General features: G+C 47.3%; 3 protein-coding genes and 1 long non-coding RNA gene across 7 annotated transcripts; 3 read left to right on the top strand and 1 right to left on the bottom strand.

Moving 5' to 3' along the window:
* The first annotated feature begins 82 nt into the window (after nt 1-82).
* On the top strand, nt 83-2,356 carry LOC148388964 (uncharacterized). The gene is made up of 2 exons (XM_088395091.1): nt 83-411; nt 818-2,356. The coding sequence occupies exons 1-2, from the start codon at nt 216-218 to the stop codon at nt 1,648-1,650; spliced, it is 1,029 nt and encodes a 342-aa protein (XP_088251217.1). The 5' UTR covers nt 83-215; the 3' UTR covers nt 1,651-2,356.
* LOC148388962 (uncharacterized) lies at nt 684-13,837 on the bottom strand. The gene is made up of 3 exons (XR_015862312.1): nt 13,296-13,837; nt 11,383-11,532; nt 684-906 (listed from the first exon to the last, which is right to left on the bottom strand). It is a non-coding gene; the product is annotated as an uncharacterized LOC148388962 (long non-coding RNA).
* On the top strand, nt 2,534-10,494 carry slain2 (SLAIN family member 2). 4 transcript variants are annotated; one of them, XM_088395089.1, is made up of 10 exons: nt 2,534-3,251; nt 4,455-4,597; nt 5,752-5,922; nt 6,017-6,199; nt 6,265-6,606; nt 6,682-6,828; nt 7,710-7,781; nt 8,118-8,156; nt 8,448-8,670; nt 8,782-10,494. In XM_088395089.1, exons 1-10 carry the CDS (start codon nt 2,812-2,814, stop codon nt 8,840-8,842), a joined length of 1,821 nt encoding a protein of 606 aa, XP_088251215.1. In that variant the 5' UTR covers nt 2,534-2,811; the 3' UTR covers nt 8,843-10,494. The 4 variants fall into 4 exon arrangements, with proteins under 4 accessions (XP_088251215.1, XP_088251211.1, XP_088251210.1 ...); XM_088395085.1 differs by lacking the exon at nt 7,710-7,781; XM_088395084.1 differs by lacking the exon at nt 8,118-8,156 and having other exon boundaries at nt 2,535-3,251.
* slc10a4 (solute carrier family 10 member 4) lies at nt 12,025-14,164 on the top strand. Its single transcript, XM_088395090.1, has 3 exons — nt 12,025-12,556; nt 12,810-13,020; nt 13,311-14,164. Exons 1-3 carry the CDS (start codon nt 12,153-12,155, stop codon nt 13,845-13,847), a joined length of 1,152 nt encoding a protein of 383 aa, XP_088251216.1. The 5' UTR covers nt 12,025-12,152; the 3' UTR covers nt 13,848-14,164.
* Nucleotides 14,165-14,247: the final 83 nt, after the last annotated feature.

Below are 14,247 nucleotides of genomic sequence, written 5' to 3'. Positions count from 1 at the left end.
AGTAACCGACCTCCTTTAGATGGCAGCAGTGTAGCGACATGGATATTAGCTACTGCAAAACAGTGAGCGAAGAAGAAAAACGCGGAAGTAGTACTTTCCCAAATTCAACGCACACTGTTTATTTGTCCTTTTGTTTCACACGTTTACCTCATATGGAGAAGTTAGCTTAGCTTGCCTGTAGCAAACGAATAGAGAACAACGTACGGCAAGTCAAAATGTGTAGTCCAAAAGTCACAATGCTGAGGGAATTAATGAAGCAGCAACTAAACGTTGCTGTGGAGGGAATCTTACAACTTTTTGAGAAAACCATATTAGAGTATGAGGAGGAACTTCAACGAACAAAACAGGAAAAAGCGCGACAAGACGCACTTTTCCATGCCGTCGTAAGGGGTAACAGTGTCTTTCCGCGAGGTCTGTTGACTTAACTATTTATTTTAGATTTTTTCTTTTTTTTACGAGGCTTCGTTAGGTACTGCCTCGCTAGATAAGGCACTTGAAACAAAATTGGCACCAACGCTACAACGGAACGTTAAAATGGCGACCCCAAGTGGACAAAAGCAATACCTGCACTTGACGTTATTGCATTAAATCATTGTGAAGTTCTTTTTTTAAATCAGATTGATCAATTTGACTGTTAGTCGAATGCTCAAAAAATTTGATGGCTGTAACCCTACATGGTTTTGCCTGACTTTTTAACTTTACTTTTGATGTATTTATGTTCTTTTGCCACGCTGAGGACCTCAAATAACTTAATATAAGAGAGAGAGAGAGAAGCGAGGTCAATAACTTTTCCAAACCTGTCTGTATTTGCTTGTAGACTTGCAGCAGGTGTTGCCGGAGAGTCCAGAAGCTGGTCGACCTGAGCCGCAGCAGTACCACAAGGAAGAGTGCCTCCAGACCCAAAGCCTGATTAAAACAGAAGAAATGAACATTCAGAGCTGTCAGGATGGGGATCAGCTTCCAATGCACAAGATGAAGGACGCTGGCATTAACACATTCCCTTTGACTGATTTCAAGTGTGATCAGGACCAAGGTGAAGCCTCCCAGTTTCACGACGGTCAAAGTGTGGAGACGCGAAGTCAAGGTGAAGCTAATGGCAAGCATTGCAAAAAATCTAACGAGGAACACCAAGTGTCTTCCAAGCCCGATGCCGCCAAAGTGACTCTGGCAAACTGCAAAGGCGCCGTGCCACATCCGATAAACAGCGAATCCTTCTCTTTGCGCCGCACAGCGAGAAGGAGAAACCAGCAACAACACTCAAGGCCGCACACTAGTCCCACAGGCTCACAGCAGTTCAGCTGTCCCGTGTGCAAGAAAACCTTCCGCGGGAAGCGTGACCTGAACAATCATGTTCAGACGCACACGGGTGTCAGGCCTTATGTATGCACCGTGTGCGGTTTTGCCTTTCTCCGCAGCGACCACCTGAAGCGGCACATGGGCACACACAAGAGCCGCAAGAGTGTCCCCGATCAAAATGATTCAATCTCTTGTTTGGATTGCGCCAAAGGGTTTTTGGTGAAAGGCAATCTGGAGAGACACATGAGAATGCACACAGGTGACAAGCCCTTCAGCTGCGATGTGTGTGGCAAACGCTTCTCTCGTAAAGACAAACTCAAGTCTCACATTGTGCGTTGTAAACGAGGTAAATAACTGATTTTTTTTCCATTTATTATTTTGACTATATGCCATATTCTTACATTGTATGGACTCAGCTAGCTTAATTTTTCCACATTGAGCAAAATGACTTCTGTTCCCCCCACTTTGTTTATTAGGAGTCAGCTCAGAGATGTTTGATATTCATTACGTTGTGTTTGGGATGTTTGACAAATTGGATACATTCGTGGAAAGCTGAGATTTGTTTTGTTCCCCCCACTTTGTTTATTGAGAGTCAGCCTAGACAAGTTTGATAAGCATTACTTTGTGTTTGACCAAATGGATACGTCCATGGAAAGCTGAGAGGCATGATGTTCATCACAAATGTGATTGTTATTCTTTGGTTTGAATTTCAGTGGGGTTGGGATTGTATTATGATATTTGGTGGCCTTTCCTTAAATACATTTTTATTCTTTACTGCTGATGTATTGCACATGTAACGCCGGTGGTCTGTTGATAAATGACACAAGAAGAAATGAAGTTTACAATATTTATAGACACGTTACGAGGAAGTGAGCAAAAACAAAAAGACGGGACAAACATAAAAGCTTGAATAGGTTAGTCCGCCTGAAATACAAAACCAATAATTGGCAGATTCCCTCCTACATCCAGTACAGGGTGAGCCCAGCCATCCGAACCTGGCACTATACGGTAACTTGGGACTTCCTATTTATACCGGAAATGCCTTGTCCCAGAGCGCCCTCCTGTGGTATCAATCGCCACACAGCAAATAAATTAATGTGGAAAAATGAAAAACAAAAAAGAAAGGAAAAAAAGTATCAACATGATACATGAATTCTCATCGAGAGGCGAGCAAAAAGTTGCGCAACAGGAGGGTTTTTTTTTCTTGTCATGAACGCGCAAATAGGTGTTGGTTATGCGCGCGCCCCCGTCCGGGAGTGACATCAGCTGCCAGAGCCTGTCTCAAACGTTGTGACGTGTGTTGTGGAAAGGGCCGAGCAGGGGCAAGGAAGCTTTTTAACTCCGCTAAACAACCACCGCGGGTGATCGACGTCTCTGCGGCAGACACGAAGGACGTCACGGACAGGGAGGGAGTTCCGAGGAACCGACGAGAGACTCGATCAACCCCGGACCAGCGCCTTTTCTTCCCTCGGGGAGGGGGGCGCTGAGTGAGGGTTAGCGAGGGAGGACTTCACCATGGAGGACATCAACTCGAATATTAACGCCGACTTGGAGGTGAGGAAGCTCCAGGATTTGGTCAAGCAGCTCGAGAAGCAGAACGAGCAGCTCCGGGGTCGCTCCATGATGATGTCGGCCCACCACAGACCTCACAGCGCCGGCTACGAGCCCTTATCGTCGTCATCGGCTCTGCTATCGGGGGGCGACGGCTTCGCTCCCGGGGTGGGGTTCGGCTACGGCGACCTGTTGGAGAACCGCCGCTGCCGAAGCCCGCGGCTCTCCTACGACGGCGTCAGCTTCACGAGGCCGTACGAAAGCGAAGGCGCCTCTGCGGCCACCTCCGGGTCGGCACGGAACTCGCGGTGCTTGGACGACGATTGCGAAACGTCCATTCTGGACCAGGTGGACGTTTTGGACTTGGAGGACATGGACTGTCTCCACGAAGACGACGACAGCTGGTGAGTGGGAGTGACTACTGCTGGGTAGTGGTCGTGGCCCGTGAACGCAACCTGGGCCCCAAATCCCCAAACACAACTGGACAGTGTTAATCTGGTTGTGGATCACCCTAGATCAGGAGGGTCCGAACTTTTTCTTCCGAGGGTTCCATATAGAAAAGTAGAAGGATGCAAAGGCACTGTTTCGAATCAAACAGGATAAATACAAGAAATATATTGTATCTACAAACATATTGAATGTTATATATAATATATATATAATTATAATACACACCTATGGGAAAAAAAAAACCTCCAACTATTCAATTGTGCCAAAGAACCGGTACTAAAAACATTTCTAGTTAAGTGTACTCAGCCATAGTCACTAACAAGTTATTACTTGTCCTTTATAATTCCATGAGAAATCAAATTACCCAAATATGCTTTAGTATTTCTAAAAGAAAATGGAATAGCTGTTCCGCAAACAAAAACTGAAATGATCATACCATCACAAGATGCTGTTGTCATTCAACCAAATCCAAAAGAAACACAAAGCCACTTCTTGCATGAATTACAGCTGTCACACGTGTTCATTGCTTGGCTTTGTTGGATGAGAGCTGTTTCTCTCCCCGGCAGCCATGGTTACATTCCTACTCGGAATTCCCCACAGCCAAACAAACACGAGTCGGCCGGCGAAGCCGACGCTCAAGAACCAAACCGGCGGGCAAAAATGTAATTACATGAAGACGATCATACAGTAACAATTGGATTGCTACTTGTTCACCCTTCGAACGACTACTACTTCCCAGTTTTCTGGAATGTAACTTCAGGAATGTGGACGGAGATGTTTCCTGCCGATGGCATCACGGGATGTTTACGTTGTTTGGGAAATCCAAAGTGGATCTTCCAACCGCTTACCGAGTCGGACTTGTTTGCACGTCTGATCTGATGGCGATCGGGGATTAACCGTCTCCTGCAATCTGGGAATTAGCTTCCGACAGGATTCCGGCTCATCCCTTTAACTTCGGCATCCCCGTGCGGAAAAGTTGCACGGCAGAGTTGACAGCCGCTGGCTGTGATTTGCCTCTCTAGTCGCGACTCGGCTTTTTTTCCTGAAGTTCTGGAAAAACATTTTCCGCTAATCATTAACGCGGGTACGAAGGAATCTGGCATTCCAAAACGGGATTTTTTCCACACAATAAATATTTGGTGGCGTGTGTTTTTCAGGCTGTACGAAGCCAAGCTCGACAGTCCCTTGCAGAAGGCGCTGAGCCCCGTCGTGTGGTGCCGCCAGGCTCTGGACAACCCGAGTCCGGACATGGAGCTGGCCAAGCGCTCGCTCATCCACAGGTTGGACCAAACCATGTCGGGTAAGCCGCCGCCAATTTCAATTTGGACTCTCGACTGTCTCCGACGTGACTTTTCCACACCGCTAAATATAGCGTGCCGCTTGACTGGGGGGGGGGGGTTCCTCACCTCCTCATGGCTAAAGTGAGCCTTTCCATTTTGATGGGTCATGTGAGTTGTACAGCAGTTCCCGTGGTAATTTGAGTTACAAGCTAGCAACTCAAGTTTAAAAAAAAAAGTTTTGGGCAACCCAGTTTGACCGCTGAGTGCAATTACAGTCTGCTGATGACTAAGAGGACACGCAACTGTCAATGACCTCATCCTCGTAGGTGTGGAATTAGGATCACGTCACCCTCCGACAGACTCATCCCTCGTGTCGCCGCCGACTCCATAAAACGCACACGCCCACTTTAAGAGGCGCCTGGAAACGCTGTTGCCATGGAGTGCGTGTTAGCCACGGGAATGCGGAGTCCGCAGGGAAGACGTTAGATGTTGGGCCTTAGTCACATAACAGGGAGGAGACGGCTTTGAGGTCATTCTGGGGGTGAGGCCTTGCCAGTGTGGCTGAGTCAATACTTGTTTGCTCCCATCGCTGGCCTTTCTTTTGTGTCTAATTGTATAAGTTGAGAGCAAGAGGAGCACGGAGCTCCTCCATCCTCGTCAGGATGAAATCCCCTCAGGCGTCTCTTGTCCTGGTAAGGCGCGAGCGTATAAACAGCGAGATGCGCACTCCCCCTTTAGCGACACCGATCACCGCTGATAGGAAAAGTTCCCGGTCAACTCGTCGGTTCGTATGAGGACAGTCGGCGGTGCTATAAGAGTGAATTAAAAAAAGACTCAACTTGTAATTATTGCATCAGGAGATGATCTCTCCAGAACAGGACATCCCCATGGGGTCTGGAACCCGACCTTTGGATATAAGCGCTTACACTCGCTTGCATTATGCTCTCGCTTGAATGCACTCTATTGAATGGTGCACGCCGTACGCTTTTCATACACCCCGCAGCAGACCACAGAGCCATTGTGAGCCAACACTGTCAGCATTGTTACCATCTACGGACTTTCAATTGCTTCCGCTTGCTGTAAGATGTTGGAGCGTGTCTGGAATTTAGTTCGGGACATTTTATGTACAATCGGCAACGTATGATTCAGACGCTTTTTACGTGTACGCTTGCAGCTAACAGGCGTCGCAGCCTCTACGGAAGTTGCTACAACCAGCAGGGAAGCTACGGGAGTCAGTACAGCCCCAACGCCGCCAACAGTCCCTACAGCAGTGGCTTCAACTCACCCTGCTCCACGCCCAGCAAGGTGCCCATCGTCAGGCAGCAGCTAATGCCCGTCAACGCAGGTAGCGCCAGAATGTCACCCAGTGCGAGCTTTAAAAGTATGCAGCTGGGAGGAAGTTATAAAAGTGAAACCTTCTCAACTATTTGGCCACGCAGTGCAGCAGCGTAACACGACGGCGGCGGCGGCAGAAAGAAACCCGCCGGCCGTCAGCCCCCAGTCGTCGGTGGACAGCGAGCTGAGCACTTCCGAGATGGACGAAGACTCGGTGGGCTCTTCCACGACCTACAAGCTCAACAACGTCAACGACGTCCAGATTCTGGCGCGCATGCAGGAAGAGAGTAAGTGACGCTTCCCGTCTGCCCAAAATACACAATTCGCCGACTGTGTGCACGCGCCCGCTCAGGTCTGAGGCAGGACTACGCCGCCTCGGCCTCCCGCCGCAGCTCAGGCTCGTCCTGCCACTCGCTGCGGCGTGGCACCTTCAGCGATCAGGAGCTGGACGCGCACAGCCTGGAGGACGAGGAGGAGGCGGCGCACCCGGCCTTTCACCTGCCCGCCAGCCGTTTCAGCCCTTCGCCCCGCCACTCGCCGCGAGCCTCTCCGCGCAACTCGCCGCGCTCGCGCTCCCCGGCCCGTTCCGTGGACTACGGCCGCGGCTCGCCTCAGCCGGCTATCAGCCGCCTGCAGCAGCCACGTCACTCGCTGCAGGGCCACGACACGCAGACAAACGTGGTCAAGAACGAAGGTGAGACCGAGACACACCAAATAGATGCTCTACTAGTTTTAGAATAAAAAAATGAAAGAAGAATTATTTCTGCAGAAAAACTGCGTCGTAGTCTCCCCAATCTCACACGTTCCAATGCAGCGCCCCCGCAAGGCCCGGAGCCCGTCAAGAACAGTCGAAGCTGCGAGTCCAACCTGCAGCTGCCAAACGGCGGCTCGCCCAGACACCACAGCCAATCAGCTCGTGAGTACCACCACCACACACGCACACACACAATCAGCGCCTGCATGTTTTACTGGCAAACTTGCTTTTTCAAGCTTCTTTCAACAATTCAAACACAGGAGCCAAAGGTATTATTCATAGTTGTGGCTCAAGTGCAAAAAGAAATTAACCTAGTCAAGTGCGGCAAAAATATTGCGATTGAAGGGTCAAGCAAAAATGTCACATGTAGCATTTTCAAACAAATCAAAATTAGACACTCGGCTCCCTCATTTCTTCTCAGGAAATCCTCCAGTCTGAGTTTTTTTTTATGTACTTGGCGAGATTAGAGGATCCCCCTGACAAGCGCTTGGGCTATCCATTTGATGTAATCCTTCAATGCAAGGAAGTTAATAGTATTGCTCTTAATCCGAGACTTGTTAATCCGTCTCTGTTACAAGTGGCACGGCGCAGGGGGTCCCGAGGGCAAGCTGCAAGTTGTTAAACATGCTTCTTTTCTCTTGTTTGGTTTTTCTTTCATCTCTAGCTGAACCTTTCCTGTGGAAAACCGTTTCGACACTTATTCCATACGCCTGATATCTTTCTAGGGTCCATGTGCTAGATTTATTCTCATTAGTTATATGGTGAAGTTACTGTCTAACTAGCAAAAGAGAATACTAGCACATGGACCTTAAGATTGATGTCAAGGATATGGAATAAGCGTTTAAATGTGGTTCCGTCCCTTCCTTGGCTTTGGCATGTAGCGCTCACTCCCCCCCCCCCCCCCCTCCACTGACTGCTGAATGGAGCTACGGGCTGGCAAATTTGTTTGGCTGCGGCGCCCTCTTGAGGCTTGCGACCACACTGCAAAGACAGGCCTCTCTGCGTTTTAGTGACGGCGTGTTTATGTATGTGTGTGTCCACAGCAGCGCCTCAGCTCCCGAGACACTCCACCCCCAAAACCAAACAGCAACTCCAAAGCCCAACGGCCCGGCGAGGTAACAGGCCCAAAGCGGCTCGGACGCTCGCCGACGTCCACTCGGCGTACCAAATTCAAGGGCCTGTTAGCGTTACTCGGTTTCGTGGCGTGAAGGGTCTGTAGACCAAAGACCTCCGCCAAGGCCAAACTTGCAAATTGTCAGGATTCTGACCAACAGGTGCTCTGGTGCTCGTGCCATCCCTCGCGGAAATCTCTGGTGTCTATTTCAACTAACCAAACTTCTGCCATTAAGGAGCCACAAAGTTGTTTTGGATAAATAACGAGCGGCGACGCACAGCACTTAACTCGGCCGGACCTAAGGCTTGTGTTTATTTTGTTTGTTGTCTTTGTCTAGTCCCGCTCTCCTGTTGCTTTGGCGACGAAGGTGACTTCAGTGAGTATTTCGCTGTCGGCTTGCCACCGTTATTGTTGTTGTGGCTCCTCAACGTGTTTTGTGCATCTCATTCTGGTGACGCATCCTCCACCGAAGCTCAGGATGTTCCGATTCATACATTATTCACCCCGATAGCGACAAACGGGAGGGAATATTCATTGCTCGACATTGCAAACGTGGTGATTGTGATCGTTGGCGACATTTTTCATGCTTGGCTCTCAGATTCCCGACATTCATCGATTTCACGCTAACGGTGGCGTCACGTGACGTTTGAAATTTGCGCTCTTTCAGTTCCGCCGAGCAGCAAGCTGCGGACGCCGGCCGCACCCTCACCCCTGGCCTTGAGGCAACCGGTCAAGGCCATCGCCAACCCCGCCGGCTCTACCGCCACCCCCGGCCGCTCCCTGATTCCGCCCCGCAGCGGCCTGCCTCGTCCCAGCACCCCAGCAGGTGGCGCCGGAGGAGGCGGCGGAATCCCCCTGCCTCGTAGCAAACTAGCACAGCCTGTGCGCAGGTCAGAAAATGGCTGCTCATCTGCTGGCATTTTTTTCTTATCCTTTCTAAAGATTTATATTTGGTGATTATTTTACAACTTAACTTAAACGCGACTTTTCCCCTTTTACAGAAGTCTACCGGCCCCTCGTGTCTACAGCAGCACCAGAGACAACCTGAGAGAAAGCTACTAGCTGTTTGCCCAGCAGAGGGCGCTCTACTCAAACTGTCAATCATTTGAGTCAGATGGACCACCGCATGGCACTTTATCTACCTTGGTGACTCTTAACGGTCACAATGTCCCAGGAACATTTCAAAGAAACAAAGAAGATGTATACGCAATTCAGATGAGGAGAACGCCAAAGATCAAACTCGGCTGTCAGTCCTTCTTGTGGAAACCCGACAAGCAACCTGACCTCTGCAATGGCACTGATGTGTGGCCAGCTAAATTAAAAACAACAATTCCTCGTATTAAAAAAAGAATGGAAAAAAGGAAAAGCACCTAAAGAGAATGCACAAATGAAAAAGATTTGAAGGGATCCTCCCTTGTTTTGACAATGCTCGTGTTCCTATTCGAGACGCCACCTTGTCATTCATGATGACACCAGGTCAGACTTCAGATGCTGCATTCAAGAAAACTGGGGACTCTGAAACTCCTGAGTGCTCTTCCACATACAAAGATCAGAAAAGTCTACTCTCAAGTGTACTTTGATGACAATTACTACTTTCCTTTTAGCCAGCACTTTGGCCACAATTGACTATAGTTCAGAAAGAGCACAAAAAAAAAAAAAGGAATATGCACCCAAACAACGGAGGATCCTTTTAAAAAAAACGCCACACGTCCATATCAGTATTGTTTTGATTTTGAACGATGTTTTTTAATGTACGTTTGAACCTCAATTTGCAATGCTAACGCTCCAAAGCATTTTTACATTTCCAAAGGCTCATTTATAGATTATTATTATTTCTTAATCATTAAGGGCTTTGATTGTTTTGGTTTCAGTTTAGCTGTGAAGCTAATCCGACAATGAATTGACAATTGGGAACTCTGGCAACCATAATAGCCTTGATTGTTTTGCTAACGATGGCAAAAGGTAGCTTTTTGTTAGCTAGTGCCAATTTTGGACTTGCTTCCATTTTTTGCCAATGAACATAAAAGGGGACAATCCATGCATTGATTTTTGTTTTGATGGCTTTCTCATTAGCAACAGCTAAAACAAGTGTGTCGTAATTCTTGAGCTTAAAGCATGTCACAGTTGTCTGAAGACACCTGGGAATGGTTTCGAATTTTAAAAAATAAATGCATTAGAGAATTTAAATTCAAAAGCCCACAATAATTCTCCATCAAATAAACGAGGGGGGAAAAAAAGAAAGTTACCAGATTGATTATATTTGTGTGCCAGTGTTGGTACTTATTGGTGTGGTGGCTCGTTTATAAACTAGTGCCTCTGATTTTAAAGTGTCTTTTTGTTTTATTTTTGGTGCCAATTTATGGTTTTGCAAAGCTTTTATTGATTTGCCTGCCTGCCTATTTTTGTAATGGAAATGAATTACATTTATTATGATTGCTTTGAGGAAGAAGGAAAAAGGTTTGACTTACACGCCTTCATATTTATATCTATGTGTAAATTAAAAGTTATTTATTACAAAGAGAGAAGAGGTGCCTCAGACAGGAAAATGAGAAGCTTGACAGAATGTTGCTAAAAAAAAAAAGACCAACAGCAACCACACCTTTTGTGTGATACATTTTTTGTTATTTGACTTTTTTTTTTAAAAAAGCCGCAAACATGACAAAGTTTTTTTCCCATGTAAATCACATTTGAAATAAAAGCTCAAAAACCTTGTATTTTTTTGTCGATTTTGTTCTTTCACTACATTGCAAATAACACAAAATGAGTGTTTTTGATCTTGCGGTTTGATATTTATTATCTTGCTCGTCTCCTACAAAGCACATGTTGTCCTTTGAGTGACTTTCAATCCACTGACGCAGCCATTAAAAGTAAAAGCGTACAAAGAATTACAATGATGCTTTTCAGGGAACAGAAATGCATTCAATGTGCGTGTCACCATTAACATCAAAAACCTTAATTTTACCTTTCATTTTTTTTGTAAACATAAAAGAGTTTTTTGTAAGATTGTCTTTTTACATTTGCGTTTCCCAAACATCCGACAATTTTGTGAGTATGTAATCGAACATTTTTGTTAAGCTTTAGCTGTAGATTGTCAGCGAGATCAAATATATCGACTGCAATTAAAATACTTATACATTTTATAGTCATTAATGGTTATTTTTAACGTTGTGGCTAAAACATTGCAATGAGAATATATATATTTTTTTAAATCATTCAGCCCTAGGTATTAGAGACAGATGCCAGTTTTGTTATTAAAAAGGTCTGACAGAGGGACCACATCTCCAGATTCGTTTCCAGATTAGCATCAGCTCAAAATTGGCTCATTCATCAGACTATTGGAATATGCTCTCTCAGTTTCCTCTCTCAGTATGACAATGGTGCAAAAACATTGGCATATTGATGCAACTAATAGTAAAATAACTCATTGTAAGGATTGCTATATGTAAATGATTTGAAACATTTTGATTTAGCAGAGCACATTCAATTGCAGGGCAGACATAAATCACATCTAAAAGCATTGTTAGGATAGGATGGATATGGAATAAAAGCTCCCGAAAACTTCCCATAAGTTAAACACAAGCAAGCAATGCTTCATTACATACCTTGAGTGGCCCATTAGCTTATTGGCTGTGTTTGGAGTCTGACGACAGTCGTGAGTCACCATCCTCCTCTTCGTCATCTTCCCGTCCTCTGCTGACGAGACGGGGCCGCTTTTATTTCCTGTGCGCGATGTCAGCGCGTGATAACACAGTCTGCGGACACACAAACAAACATGAGGAGATGCTCCAACCCTGATCAGATGCTGAGATTTCACCACACCAGAACACATATGTTCTTGGAGACATCAATGACAATTTCATCTTAAAGAACATTACATTTTTTCCCCCAATTTTGGGCTTTTCATAAATAAGACAACTTAGTTAAGATTATTTAGACTTCCAAGAATATTACAAAGCTAACACAAATTCCCTAAAACATTTCTTAAAATAAATATAATAAATACACTATAACGAGTTGAATCCTGATCTGATTTTGGTCCAATTATACATTTTGAGAACAAAATCCAATTGAGCATCTCTGTCAAACGTCTTGGGATCCGCTTGTCGTTCATTGGTTGCGTTTGTGCATGATTTGATTCCAAGGCTATCAATCGGGCGCAGCGAAAGTTGCGTCCCTCTGTTGCGCGCGCGCGCGCACGCCCACACGCATCCATGCGGGTTGGGTGAGTTATAAAAGGGGAGTCCGGGACGCCAGTTCTTCCTCTTCGGAAATCGCGCGCCGCGGACGCCCACCATGGCACCGTCGCGTCCTCTCACCCCCGCGCCGTAGCGAGCGAGCCGTGCGTAACAAGGAGAGACCGGTGCGCTGCGCCATGGCCAACTCCAGCGCACCGTCGGGAGGCGTAGAGCTGACGGTGGGCTCGCCGCCGTCCGAGCCCCCCGCCGCCGACGTCCTAAGCGTGGTGCCCGCTTTCTGGGACTCGCCACTGAGTCACGGCATCAACGTGTTCGTGGGTTTGGTGCTGTGCTTCACCATGCTCGGGCTGGGCTGCACCGTGGACATCAGCCAGCTGGGCGAGCACATCCGACGGCCGATCGGGGTGCTGCTAGCCGTCGTGTGCCAGTTCGTCATCATGCCCCTTGTCGCCTTCCTGCTGGCACTCGCCTTCTCCCTGGACGACGTGGCCGCCATGGCCGTGCTGCTGTGCGGATGCTGCCCAGGGGGTAACTTGTCCAACATTATGTCGCTGCTGGTGCACGGAGAAATGAACCTCAGGTAGCCCAGCCTGCTTCCACAACTTTTTTGTTTGTTTAAATAGGAAAGTCTATATTCCCCAAAAAGTAGTTGTCGATGCCATCAATCCATTTTTGATATTAAGGGTACACTGGATTGGTCGCTAGCCAATCGCCCCCCACCCCCACCCAAAAAAAAAAAAAGATTTTTTTTGTTTTTTTTAATTCCCCAGAATAACTATCCCCATGCAATAGAATGTTCTATGTCATCAAGTTGAGTGTCGGGTCTCCAACAGCATCATCATGACCATCTCGTCGACGCTGCTGGCGTTGGTGCTGATGCCGCTGTGCCTGTGGATCTACAGCCGCGCGTGGATCAACACGCCCGTGGTCAACCTCATGCCCTTCGGCGCCATCATCTTGACACTGTGCAGCACGCTCATCCCCATCGGCCTCGGCGTCATGCTGCGCTACCGCTACACGCGTGTGGCCGACACCGTCTTGAAGGTAGAGCGTCACGTCAATCCGTGTTTGTTTCGCTAACCAGGGTCCCACATAGAGATTGATGATGTGTTCCCAAAATTACTGAACAGATGATTGGATTTTCAGTTGATTTCAATGGGCAGGCCTATTGCCAAATTGCATCAGAGAAGTACAGCGAGATGTTAGAAGGACAGCACTGTCATCTCCTCTAGTAGTGTTTTGGATGAAAATAACTGGGGTATGGCCATTTTAGCAGAAACTGTGGCACTGTTAAAGCCCTTCAATGCATGTGAACATACCTGGTGTGTGTTCAGGCGTCGCTGTGGTCTCTACTCATCACCCTGGTGCTGCTCTTCATCCTGACGGCGGCCATGCTGGGCCCCGAGCTGCTGTCGGCCATCCCGCCGTCCGTGTACGTCGTAGCCCTGTTGATGCCCATGTGCGGCTACGCGGCGGGCTACGGCCTGGCCGTGTTGTTCCATCTGCCGCCCAACTGCCGTCGCGCCGTCTCGCTGGAGACGGGCTGCCAGAACGTGCAGCTATGCACCGCCATTCTCAAGCTGGCTTTCCCGCCGCAGCTGATGGGCGGCATGTACATGTTCCCGCTACTCTACGCGCTCTTCCAGGCGGCCGAGGCGGGCGTCTTCATCCTGGCGTACCGGACGTACCGCAAGCAGGTGCTGGGCAAGGAGGAGCCGCCGGCTCGGCGGGAGGGTGAGGATACGGACATCACGTACCAACGCTTCCAGGATGAGGATGTCGATTTTGACGCTTCGTACGGGGCGGTGACGGTGAGCGACCCAAACACCATTATGCTGGACCCCTGCCCGCCTGACCCTACGCCTGTGTGAAAAACGCAAAGTTAATGTGACATACAAGAAACAAAAAAAATATATAAGACAGGCTGATGCATGGAAGGCCTCAATAATCAATGTATTTCCATTTTCAATTGGCAATCGATCACAAATAAAAAAACTATGGCTAAAAAAAATACATATGTTTCATCTCAAACCACAACTCTTTTTATTTTGTATTTTTGATCATAATTTCAAATGCGTGAAAACACCAGTCTGTGAATGTAACAATCAGCCATTTTGTGTGTACGAACAGATGTAAAATGTGTATATGGAGAAAAAAATATATGGAGGAAATTAAAATTGTACAGAATGAAAAATGTCTTTTCTTGGCTCAAGAATCTGTTTAAGTGAATGTTTAATATTATTCATGATATATTTATTTAGAATGCACTTC

Source organism: Syngnathus floridae, chromosome 13 (genome assembly GCF_059516105.1).
Source record: "Syngnathus floridae isolate MCC-2025c chromosome 13, RoL_Sflo_1.0, whole genome shotgun sequence".
Lineage (NCBI taxonomy): Eukaryota > Metazoa > Chordata > Actinopteri > Syngnathiformes > Syngnathidae > Syngnathus > Syngnathus floridae.
The sequence above is the reverse complement of the archived record's forward strand: the minus strand, read 5'-3'. Positions and strand labels throughout refer to the sequence as shown.